The sequence below is a fragment of the Musa acuminata genome, chromosome BXJ1-6 (genome assembly GCF_036884655.1).
Source record: "Musa acuminata AAA Group cultivar baxijiao chromosome BXJ1-6, Cavendish_Baxijiao_AAA, whole genome shotgun sequence".
NCBI lineage: Eukaryota > Viridiplantae > Streptophyta > Magnoliopsida > Zingiberales > Musaceae > Musa > Musa acuminata.
In genome coordinates this window covers 8,732,685-8,745,715 of record NC_088332.1, presented here as the reverse complement: position 1 = coordinate 8,745,715, position 13,031 = coordinate 8,732,685, and the positions used below count along the sequence as shown (strand labels likewise).

At 46.6% G+C, this 13,031-nt stretch overlaps 2 protein-coding genes across 2 annotated transcripts; both read left to right on the top strand.

Annotated features, from left to right (window-relative positions):
- Positions 1-6,203: 6,203 nt before the first annotated feature.
- Positions 6,204-7,223, top strand: LOC103987397 (uncharacterized). The gene has a single exon (XM_009405690.3). It carries the CDS (start codon positions 6,284-6,286, stop codon positions 6,740-6,742), a length of 459 nt encoding a protein of 152 aa, XP_009403965.2. The 5' UTR covers positions 6,204-6,283; the 3' UTR covers positions 6,743-7,223.
- A 4,970-nt stretch (positions 7,224-12,193) lies between these two features.
- Positions 12,194-13,031, top strand: LOC135676046 (uncharacterized). Its single transcript, XM_065186822.1, has one exon. It carries the CDS (start codon positions 12,335-12,337, stop codon positions 12,914-12,916), a length of 582 nt encoding a protein of 193 aa, XP_065042894.1. The 5' UTR covers positions 12,194-12,334; the 3' UTR covers positions 12,917-13,031.

The following is a 13,031-nucleotide window of genomic DNA, read 5'->3' as shown; positions in this document are numbered from 1 at the left end:
TATATATATATATATATATATATTACGATCGATTATTTATATATAATAAATTTGAATATGGGATGAATAATTAGAACAAAAATAGGACGTTAATTAGGATAACCTCACGAAACTCATCGGCGGCTTCCGCCGACGACCGCTCAGTTCCTCTACGAGTCGAATCAACAGAAATCCCTTCCGATTTCCCCATAAATCAACGGGATGACGTGACGGTGGCATAAACATGACGGAGTGTCGATGAGGTCAAGGTGGGACGGTCCCCCGCGTCAGCACACCCAACCGCGGTAGACGGTCAACAAGCAGTCTTCCCATTTATCTTATTTTAGTCATCCAAGTAAAACACCGATCGAATGTGACCTCACACCATCAACACAAGACCTCTCTCTCTCTCTCTCTCTCTCTCATCTCATTTCAGTCGATCAAAGGTACCCATAAAAGTACAGCCAAATAAATAGTGAGACTTAGAGTCACTAATGCTGTCTCGCAGCATAGTAAGCATATGGTATTCGACGCATAGGAAAGCGTAAATCTGCACAGTAGTCATCTCGACAAAGAGAGAGAATCACGGCTGTTCTTATATTTGTGTTCTTTATGATGATACTATGCGTGATTGGAACAATTAATTCACTTGATTATTAGGTTGGTTGCTCTAAAACTAAGAGTACCAATAAAGATAAGAATCCGAGACACATCGTCGTCATCGACATCATCAACACACAGTAGCAAAGGAGGGGGTGGTGTCAGCTTCCTTACCTAATCGAAGACCCACACGCAAAAGGCCAGTCACGCTTGTTGGAAGTTTTGTATCGATGTGAGGGTGCTATGTCAGATTGCTATAGAGATTGAATTATTCAACCCAACTTTTCCAAAGCGTATATCTATGTATAGTTTCTTTTTTTTTTGCTTTATGTAAAGTGATGTAGAAAGATTTCGAACGTTCTACGTCGAAGGTCGATGAGCTCTTCAAATGTCGAGATAGACAGACGAAAGGAATCATAAAAGGAGGAGGAGCTCAGTGGTCGAACAGTGCCACGTAGAACGGAGAACGGAGAGAGCTCACTTCGCTTCCATTCCGGTGACCGACATGCATATTGTGGTTTGCGAGTCGAAAGGACCGGTCCAAAGGTGCTTTGATAATTAATAAGATTGAGGTGTCTATCGCCATCGAACAAAACGACTGATCGATCGTTTTTCTTATCGACGAGTCAAAAAGGTTTTGGATGCTAACTCAAAGATACTGAAACGAACGGGAAAACAAAGGAAGGAAGGAAGGAAAGAGTGGTATAGAAATGAAAGCAAACGAATAGTGATCGATGATTAATTATATGCAAATAGATGGTTTAGTCCGTCTCTCCAAAACATGCAAACGCAAAGCTCCACACAAACAAAAGATTACATGATTTATGGGGCTCATAAAACTAGTGGGATTCCGTGAATCATGTGAAAGACACACACCACATTCATACCGCAAAATCCAAACGGGTGGATTGGAAGATGACCGAAGCCATTGTCGAGATTAAAATAAGAAAAGAATAATCTTCGTTGGATTTGACAAGACGAATATGATTCGAACAACTCTTCATCGTTCCATTGACCCACAAAGTCACATGCCATGATCGATGACAACGCGGTTTCGAAACGAACTATCTCGATAGAAGACGATTTCACTCGAATTCTATATCACAAAAATAATCGGGCCATTCTTACTTCTATGAAACCTTTGACTCCAACTTCCCCTTCTTTCTATATCAAAAATATGTCCCAAGAATTAATCAATATTTTTATACGTTCATTGGATGTCATGATTCGAAATATTATTCGAATGGAGTTTTGATAGATACATGACTTACGACTTGTTAATATATAATAATCTTAATGTCTCCTTTTATCATTTATGTTATTGATCAAAGCGAATTATGTTCGGAATTAATGGTCTAAGCGAGACTCAAGTTTTGGATAGATTGGGGCGGATTCGATGAGATTGTCATGACGATCCGAATGACCCTTCGGTCGTCTAGATCGTGTCATGTATCCCTCCACGATCCAAATTGCATCACATTTTTCTCACCCTTCAAAGCACTCAAGAGCCAAACGGGTGCTCGGGGCAAGCTACGCGTGGTAGTTGCATAGGATCGAGCATGATTTAACTTATGATCATGCTTTGGAACCGTTTACCATTGAACCGATATAACAGGATCTAAGTTTCATAGTGTTGGTGAATCTTTACGCCATGATCGAGAAGTCAATATAGCGCGATCCGATCCCGGATGCACATGGTTGTTCAGGCGGAGAGTCAAGTGGAAGAAATGAATGTCAGGTCGGGTTGAGCTACGAGCCTCACCGCTCGCTTCTCCGTCACGAGCCCTTGCACTCAGGACGAGGTCGGGAGGGAGATTTCCTGATTCAACCCCTTCGAAGCTTACGTTATAATAAAGTGGAATTATAAAAGTTCAGTATTCCCCGTCTCCCTCGTTGGAATGATAGAATGAAGTGGAATGCAGTTAGTCATACGCGGTCCTTTAATGATCGTTGACTCCTCATAAGGATGACTTATATTCTACGGACGTGCGCTGATCGACCTGTACTGGTTGATGTCATCCCAAGTTTTGCGGAATGACTCTGGGGTGTATGGTGTCGCACTGATTGGTGTCGCGTGACGTCGTTTGGGTCAGTGTCGTGTGACGCTGTCCGGCGCTATCCCGAATGAGATAAGCGAGAAGCTTGGCTGAGACCATCACTACTTAGATAAAAGAGAAGGGGGGAATAAGCAAAAACCCCTGTGTCGCAATAAGATGCCTTTTCCGAGGAACCGAAATACTATACCTTTCTATGTACTAGAAACTGACTTAATGAACCAAAAACCCATGGTCATCTCAGAAGGTGATCTACGGCGGAAGACTGAAAAAAACAATGATTGAAGGCCTATCCAGCAGAAATAAAATCCGATAAATCAGTTGTTTAATCCAACTTAGCTTCTGGTTTTCTATAATTAAACAAATCTAGAGTTAGTCATACACAGTCCTTTAATGATCGTCGACTCCTCATAAGGATGACTTATATTCTACAGACGTGCGCTGATCGACCCGTACTAGTTGGCGTCGTCCCAAGTTTTGCGGAATGACTCTAGGGTGTCTGGTGTCACGTGACGTTGCTTGGGTCAGTGCCGTGTGACGCTGTCCGGCGCTATCCCGAGTTTTGCGGAGCGGCTCTGGGGTGTCCGGCACCAAGCGCCGACCGACCTGTATTGGTCGACACCGAGGGGCATCGCTTGGGTCGACGACATGCAACACCGTCCTAAGTTTTGTGGAATGACTTTGGGGTGTCCGGCATCGTGCGGGTTGGCGCCATGCGATGTCATTCAGGTTGGCGTCATCCCGAGTTTCATGGAGCGACTCTGGGGTGTCCTACACCGACCTGTACGGTGCCGAACAATGCGGAGGTCCCATGGTCACCTCGTCCGGGTCTGAGGTGTCGCTCATGAATAATATTATTCCCACGTGAATAATACCAAAATATGTCATATCACATAGAAATATAAGACATGTAAAATATTAACATGGCAGGATCTAAGGCCTTTCATGGAAGAGTTAGAAAAATGATGAATTAATGATTATAATGAAATGGATGCTCGAGATGAAAGCATGATAACATAGGGAAATGGGATGCGAGGCCTGCTAAGTGCTACATAACCTCCTTCAAACAAAGATTCTTTGGGACTTGGAATCGGTCCATCGCCGTTAGCGAAGCCCATAAGAATCCATTAGAGATTCTTTGGGCTTACAACTCCAAAAGAAATATAAGAAATGCAAACAGGCAATGCCGAGAGAGAGAGAGAGAGAGAGAGAGAGAGAGAGAGAGATGATATACACTCTGACAACACGAACCCATTCCAGACAGCAAACAAAAGCAGCGACTGCAAACTTCGATGCTCGTTTTACCATTGACGTGGTTTCGACGTCCTTAACGATAGTACTGAGATAAGCGTTGAGGTATCGTGAAATTATTAGACCGAGTTCTTAACTCAATGCTAATTTATTTGTCGGAATAATGCAAACAATAATAATAATAATTGTACAATTTATATAGGATAGGATAGGATAAAAATATTATCTCCCCACCATCAAAGGAAAAGAGATTCGGTAGCATTCGAGCTTCAATATAGTATTATTATATGTGTGTGGCATTCCATCAGACTAGTCGATGGATGGATTAATATAATAATCCGCACACGTGAAATTAATGAGTGAGGGTTGACGACTCCGAGAGCCTATCGTGTGATGCGCGAGTGGAGTCTAATTCGGGTGGCAAGACGTTGACTTGCATCGGATTGCGTGGCGTGGACTAGTCAACCGAAGCTTTTTGGTCCCCGAGCAAACGCATCCCGAGAGGTTGGTCGTGTATAGCATGCAAAATCGAATGGCTTTTGACTAGCTTCTCCCTTGACCGAGCTCCACCAAGTGGACTAAGTCAACGGCAATCGCATCTTTTCCTGACCCTTTCAATTTGTCAAAACGTTTAACGATTTGTGATCATTCGATTTTTCTTTAAGAACACTCGTGTCAAAATAAATCGAATACACGTTTCCCTATTCAGACCATCTAAGCTATTATTTTTTATGTGCGACGACAAGTCAACTTAGTTTAAGATCGATTGTTTTGTATGTGCTCCATAAATACCACTTCGATGTTTAAATTATAAATACAAAGAAGAAAATTAGTAGGAAAAGCTGTATTAACTATGCCGACAAGTTCGGTTGATGGCCTCGTGGGACAAAGTACTCAACACCAAATCTAATTGATTGGGGGTCAGATTCCCATCCACGGATGTAGAGATATGAAGTACATGGAATCATCCAACCGGGAATGGGATGCACGCCATGCCGACAGCGCTTCCCTTCCGCCTCTGTTGACAGACCACCTGAAAGATCCTTCTCCGCAACGTCGGCATCGATCATCTCGGCGGTTGCATGTATCTCCCATTCCTCCACAGCAACGGAGGTCGATTCGGCCTTCGATCTCATCTTTGTTTTATCCTCATCCAAAAGTTTTAGGTATACATCTAATATATTTTCATTCGTCGATTTAAGAATTTTCTCCTTCACCGAAGTGTTCCACGATCTAAAATTCTACAAAGAAAGAAAGAAAGAAATATATATATATATATATATATATATATATGCGATCGTCTATTATTCACTGTCGTTGTTGATGACTTGATGATTGCATTATCGTCTTCTCTTTTGGGATTAAAGGATGCACGTTCATCATCGTGGTATATGTTGTAATATAGAATGATGATAATAATGGAGATGTGACACACTTGTGATTGTTACGTCTTTCCCCATCCCATTAAATGTGTCATCCCTCATTTTGTTTTACGATTATATTATATTATAACTATAAAAATTATTGTTCATGTGAATAAGAAGTAAAAAAAAATCGTGGGAGAGCAATTAGAGATTTGTCTCACTAGATAATATTTTACAAAATATTTTATCCTTTTATAATCATGTATAAAAGCTTATGAGTAATAAGTTTACTTCTTTTGACTATTTATATTCGTACTGATACATCTTGGATTACTAACTTATACATCAGAGGAATCATATTGAGAAACCTCTCGACTTTCATACATGTTACACATCGGGTTACTCTACACATACGGATTCGTCGGACTATTCAAGAAGTCAATGACTTTTTTCCCCAACAAATATGTACGTCAGACTTTAAATAATAAAACACTTAAAAATATCTTAAATTATAAAAATAATTTCAATGGAAAATAAAACACCACAGAACCCGTATTAACGGGTTCAATAAAATGATTAAATAAGTTAAATCCATTGAAATGGAAAAATAAAATAAAATCATAATTAGAAAAAAAATAATTAATTTTCTGATATAACAATACATACTTCGATCGATCATGATAAAACTAAAACTCATACGATCGATCCCGAACACTTATGATGCTCAGAGATGTTGTCATCGTAAACGATACAGGGAAACTCAAATAACAAAGATGCATGCGTGCTTGCAGAAGCACAGTCTCAGCCAGCTTCTCAGGTCTGCCATTAGCCGTTTTTTCCTTTTCTCGAATATTTATCCTAGAGAAAAGAGCAACGGTGTAGCATAGTGTAAAGTATTCCAGTGGAGCATCTGAAACCGACTTACCTTCTATATAAATGTCGCACGTTCTATATATATTTTATATATATGAGGAATCCAAAGACGGCCTCTGTCTTTACCGGTCGGCTTCGTTTCCTCTTGCACGGCGAACGGAGATGAAGCGTATCAGACCGGAAAGCGCGCCACCTTCCGCCAAGATCACCGCCAAGGCCCCGCGAAGGCAGAAGGCGTCGACGCCCAGGTCGGCTGCGGCGGGGAGGGCGCGGACGCCGGATTCGAAGGAGAATGCTCCACAGAAGGGCGAAGAAGGCGACAATCACCCGGTTGCGGTCGCCGGCTCGCAGCAGGCGTCCTCTTCTCTTCCATCTGCGCTGGCGGAGGAGGAAGCGGTGGGGTGGGGGGACGGTGCGGCGGAGCTGGGCGAGAGGTGGTGCCTGTGGGGCGTGGAGGAGGAGAAGCTCTCGGGCTGGTTCCCCTTCGTGGACGAAGACTTCCTCTGCTCCGACAGCGGGGGAGGCGAGGGGTGGTGGGGCGGCCTGCTCTGGGAAGAGGCGGACCATGATATCTGGCAACTGCAACACATCCACGAAATCCCTCACACCGCCGCCAAATGATGCTGGCCTTTTGTTCTTGTTTTGGAGGGAGGGTAGGAATCAGTGAGAAGAAGTAGAACAAGACAGGCGAGGCAAGCAACAAGAAACCGATAAAAATTGCTCCTTTGGAAGTGGTCTGTGGGTCTTTTGCTGTGTGTTTTAGCTTTCAAGTACATTTGTCCACGAATGGCGTAGGGGAGGTAAGAGACTTGCTGCAAGAAAGCAGCCTCCTTCTGCTCGCCGACTATAGGTATATCGTTATTGCATTCGTCATCCCTCTATTTCTCGTGTTCTTGCACCTCTCTCTGGGAAAATGGGATTCCATTTTGGGGTGCTGTGGAGCTAAGAAGGAAATGGTGTGTTCCTGTTTCCATCCTTCTGATGCTTGTGCCGTCTTTCATGTAGTTCGACGCCATCTCAGCTCCTTGTAGCCTTGTGACCGAGTGTGTAAGTATGCTTTCATGTGTGTTTCATAAGAACGATATCTTCTTGAAGAGTCTAATTTTATTCCCAATGTTCTATATTTTAACTCACTGTGTGGATGTGGAACTCAAATTAAAGCCGGTCTTTTTCTGGTGAGCCCGCCGAAGGATGAAATAGATGACGAAGGCAAGATTTACCACATTCGCAGGAATACAAGTCCGAAACAGAAAGCTCCATCCGAGCTTTCACTCCTCGCTACAGCTCCATGATGTTGTTTGGCATCACCCGCCCTTAAATGGCTTGTCAGCTTTTGTTTCTTGCAAGCTGCTGCTACTTGCTGCCGACTAGCGAACTAAATCTTGTACCACCGCATGCCCAGGCTTTTGGTTCTTTGTACCGACAGCTGGTTTAGAAGCCGAACAGTGGGGTTGTCGGAGAGCGTTCGTGGTTCCTATGTCCTGTCCCAGTCCGGTGATCTGCTCCGTGTTGTGGTATCCTTGTCTCTGTCGTTTGGGGGTACCAGAATGCTCTCTGTTCCGGCGCATCACACCCCTTTCCCATCTACGAGCTCTGTTCTATGTATACATTCACGCTCTCTGTTATGGAACAGTGGCGTCTAGCCTCTACGGCAGTCATTGTTCGCGAACGGATGAGCAATTCATATTTCATACGGTTCCACCTTTCGGATATATGATGGCCCACGGAGAGAATCCGTCGATCGCATAGGCCTTGGCAAGTATGTTGGGCTCGATCCAGCATGCTGTGTACGCGAAGCCATGCCGTGGTACGACTCTGCTCCGAGTATTGTGGTTGTCGATGCCTTTAGGTGGCGATGCATCGTTAGCGCAGTACGAGCGGCTTCCATTGTCGTCGGTAGGCGGAGCCGTGACGAAGAAGCAGCAGTTCCTATCAAACCCACTTGGATAATGCTTGCAGCTCGAACCGACCGTCGAAGGCTTAGACAAGACGGGAACATCAGACATAAAGAGATCCAGTTCAGATGGAGACCTATTGCTCAGAGCGTTTGGAGGAAGTAGAGAAGAAAAAGTAAGGATCTGTGTCACTAAATTCATGGCAAATAAATGCGTCCGTAAACAGAGCTTTCTGAATTCTGATGAGATAGGTGGAAGGAAGTCACGGATGGCACAGTTTGCTGGGCTCACAAGCAATCAACGTGGCCACCTTCAAACCACAGTGCACCAGCTACGGATCAGTGCCATTCTCCGCTGTCCAACCCCCCATCCGATTGAGGTATGAAAGCCATCTCAAGATTGCCTAATAATGCCAAAAGCTGGAGGTTGACGGCCTCGTCTCTCTCTCTCTCTCTCTCTCTCTCTCTAGATGGAGGTTGATGGCCACGTCTCTCTCTCTCTCTCTCTCTCTCTCTCTCTCTGTGCGCTCACTGCCATTTCCTTGTCGCAAGATAAATAATATCTTGAACACGGAGGTGGGCGGTGCATTCCGGCAAAGACATACGTGGACAGCTTTGGAGGTACATATTTATCTTGACATCAACATGTTCATTCTTCTATTGGCCGATGCGTCAGTTGATCACTTCATGTTCTTCGCGAAACCGATTCCTGAGATCTTTTTTGTGCGAAGCGTGCGGCGGTTCTCAGCCGTCGCCCGGCCATGAACTTGAATCGCCGCTACTTGGTTTATGCAAAACACAGTAGCTTGCTTAATTCCCGGGACCGGTTTTGTGAGAGAGACCCTTCCGGGCCAGCCTAGTGGTGCAAGGAAAGAACGATGGATGAAAACGGTGAGGCCTCTTCTCCGTTCCGGTCACTGTGTCGGCTCTTCGTCTTCTCGAGGAGTTAGCCGTCTCCTTCGAGTTTCTAACCTTCGACGAGGGGAAACAAATTAGGGATTTGATGTTAGAAGGACGAGAACAGAACCTCGACAATGGGACTGAAGGAGGAGATGCCCGCGTAAAGATTGACAACGAGAGGGTTTAAGCAGCCTCGGAATAATTTCTTCAGACGAAGGGACAGCGAAGGCTGAATAACACGACTTGTAGATGATCATGCTCGCCATGAAGCCCAGTGGCTGGCCATTGAGACCATTGTTGCCATTCTCAAGTATGAATCAGATACCGGTCGACGCGAAAAGACGTGACATGTAAAGCAAAACCCTGGGCACAAACAAAGGGCCCAAAGCACCGGGCGAGTTCGATCCACCATGTGTTGTCGTTCCCATGGGGCTTTGCTTTCGTCTACGAATGGGCATCTCTGGAAAGAGTCGCGGTCACCGATAGTAATCTCCACCTCACGTTATGACGAATCTTCTTGTTCATCATGCATCGAGTCAACAACATCTACCAGTCCATATATAGTGGGTAATCAGTCACCATGTTTCCATCGACAAGAACGAGAGGAAGAAGGGATATGATTCATAGTGTTGCACGTCTTTGACGCAATACAACGGGTCAAGGCTGATCGAGACCGCCACTCTCTATAGAAACTTTTCCCCACTGCTCGAGAGACTGCAGTATATTTTATAGTACAACATCGTTTGTACTGTTCACCGTGGTTTCCAACGAAGCGTGCAGCTCGATATCACCCAGCTGTCCTCGTGTCTTTTGCGGTGGTGGGCGGTCGGCAAAATAGTTAAGCATGCGTATGGAACCATCCGTGACTCACAGCGATGTGAAGTCACAGACCATGCTCTCGAGACATGCCGCTTTCATGCGTGTTCTTGCGTCCAACACTCGCCACAATGACGACCTCCTACCGCCTGATGGAAGGGGAGAGAAGGATGAAGAAAACAAGACTAGGGTGCATGATTGGCATGGTCCACGTTGATGTCCTGATGCATTAAAACAATGGTTAGAGGCCAAACCTCAAAGCGAAGTCCTCTTGCTCCGTCCGCATCCCGGTGGGGGCCTAACTAGGATTGCAACGAAAGCAACCCGATATAATAAAGGGAGATTAATTTGATGTTTTCCTCTTAGTTCGATCAGCATTCAACACCATATCATGTTTTATAGTAAACTACGCCCAAGTTGGCATCTTCCATTAGGACTCGACCGAGGAGCAGACATGCAGTGGCCCAGTTGACGGAGGAGCAGACATGCCGTGGCCCAGTTGACGGAGGAGCAGACATGCCGACGCTTTTAACTCCGCCCCCTCCTCTCCTCTGGGAATTACCTGCCGAAGAGTTTGACTGTATTGTGATGCCAATTCTGCCACGACGCCTACCTCAGCTGCACGCCAAGTAAACCACGGAGAAAAGTAGCAGAGGACAACCTCGGAATCTTGAACCCAGACACCCAGAGTTAGGTTTACTGTGTGCTTCGCTGCCGTCGATCTGGGGCCACTACGCCATGGAATATGGAAACCTAACATCGCCTAGGGATTCTTTTCTTCCCCCTACTTGAGACGCAAGCAGCCGTACTAAATGGCCGAGAACGAACACCTCAGGCGTATTTTTTGGACCTACTTTGATCGAGCAATTGCTAGGCTAGCAACAATTCTATTAAATCCCGCTCTTGATGCTTCTATTCGATTAAAGAAAGAGAGATTTGGCTGTAGAATATTGAAGAAAGTGTAGCCCAATCAATGCATCTTTTCTTTTCACAGCAAATATTATCATCCTGTTGGAAGAATCTTAGTTAATGATGTTTTCATGCGCTGTCCATCACGAGGGACCCACCGTTGTAGCCATCGTTGGGTCCGTTGGATACGGGAGAGATTTACTTCTTCTTCTTCGCTTGATGATATGGGTTCCATATTTTCTCATTTGTGTTCTATTTGATTGGTCGTATGATGCAGCGACAACGAGGACTGAGGGGAGAGGAAAAGAGGGACAAGAAGAAGTAGACAACGAGATAGAAGAAGGCGGTTTCGAGACGTCGGCTCACGTGAAGCCCATGATGTGTACATACCCGTCAGGACCAAAACGGAAGAAAAATCTTTCAAAGGTGTTATATATTTTTAGAATTAATAATAGCGACAAGCGGTAGGATGGCGCGGATTGGAGTCAATTACCTCTCCCCATCATCCCACGGTTCGTATCACGAGCCACTTCTCGGTTACTCCCAACGCTATTTCCTGGATAGGCATGGGGAAGACGGGCCGACGAGAGATGGACAGATACCTAAACCCGGACCCCTACTGTCCGGCCCTTCCGACACCAAACACCCGCTCCCTCATATGAGACTCTTACACGTCGATAGAACACGCCATCATCCGTTTGCATTGTGTGACGTGGGTTAATTAACCGGACCAGAACAGGACTATTTGCTCAAGTTATCCCCCGCCAAAGAAACGAATAAAATCTTGTGTCGTATATATATATATATATATATATATATATCCCTTGGCATTTCCATGGGCGCGGTTTCATCGTGCATGCAGATGGCACGCCTCAACGACCTTTCTGCGGTGTAACCGAAGGTGCTCGTATTGGCGCGCGTGATGCCATTGCGTAGGAAACTAGTATAACCGAGAGTATAGCGTCGTTGGTGGGCCTCACATGGGACCCACCTCTTGCAGCTCATGGGATTGGGTGGCGTAGATGGTGGTCTCGTTTCATCTGGGGAAACGGGAATAGGGCACACGGCACGCCATGTGACGACACCTGCCGTTGCACACCGTCCAAGACGACAGACAGAAAGCCCGCAGGAAACGCTTCCCACCGTTCGAAGGAAGCGCCCTCGGAGAAAAGTAGAGGGAGAAGACGGCATCCAAATCCAGCCGAGCCGAGAAGACCAAGCCAAACCACATACCCGCCACATCAAGCCGAGCCGAGTAGATAGGTCGACGACGGGGTCAGTGGTCCCCCCTCCATCCGGACTCGAAGCCCAGTTCACGACGGGCGTGTCCCTTTACCATTTTTTTATTTGTCTTCTTAATGAAGAAAAAGAAAAGGCAAAGCGCCCGTGATAGACGGCCCTAGAATCGCCCACCCCATCCGCCCACGTCTTTCTCTCGTTTCTTCCTTTTTACACTTTCGTCCCTGTGCTTTTGACGTATTGCATCGTCTTTTACGGAGAAGTCCCCAGGAAAACTCCGTTCCGCTTCCTATATAAACCCCCTCCGCCTCCTCCACCGTGTACAAAACCGCCACCGCGCATACTCTTCCCGCTTGCTTTTCTTGTACTTTCCCACTGTACCCTCCTTCCATCACGGTGTGTTCGGTTCCCCATTCTATCCACCGCCAAAATAGAAGTCCTCTTTCTCTCTTGCCATGGAGGAATCCGGCGACCACAAGAGGCGCCGCGGCGAGGAGGAGGGAGACGGCTCCCCGGAGATCTCCTCTCCCGAGGCCAAGCGCCTCCGCGAGAACCTCCTCCTAGACGACATCCTCGATGACGACGCCGGCGCTGGCGCCAGCGACAGCGACCAGGACCTCGCTTCCGTCATGAAAAGCCTCGAGGAGGAGATCGCTTTCCCGTCACCTCCTCCTCCTCAACCGCAGGCCGTTGTGGCGATAGACCAGCCGGATCTAGGGTACCTTTTCGAGGCCTCGGACGACGAGCTGGGCCTGCCGCCGCCGCCTCCCCCGGCTCCGTCCATGTCCGACGAGGGCGGCGAGGCCCCGGAAGCGGCGGTCGCCGTGGCCCCCGGCGTCGGGGGTGAGGTGGATGGGATCGGGTTCGGCCAGATCTGGGGGTTCGACGACGAAATCAACGGCTACGGCTGGCTGGATGAGTTTGGGATCCGGCCGGAGGAGAGTGCCGAGGCCGAGGTGAACGGGGTGGTGTTCGACGGCGGGCTGTTCGACTACGCCGATCTCCCCTGGCGATCGGAGACGCTGCCTGCCGTCTGATGGAAGCATTTCGTCTTCTTTATGAAACGTTTAGGTTGTAAAGGTTAGGGGAAGATGAATTGGCAACAAGGAAATTACCAAGGAAGAAGAAAGCCAAGTCGCAAAGTATTGCATC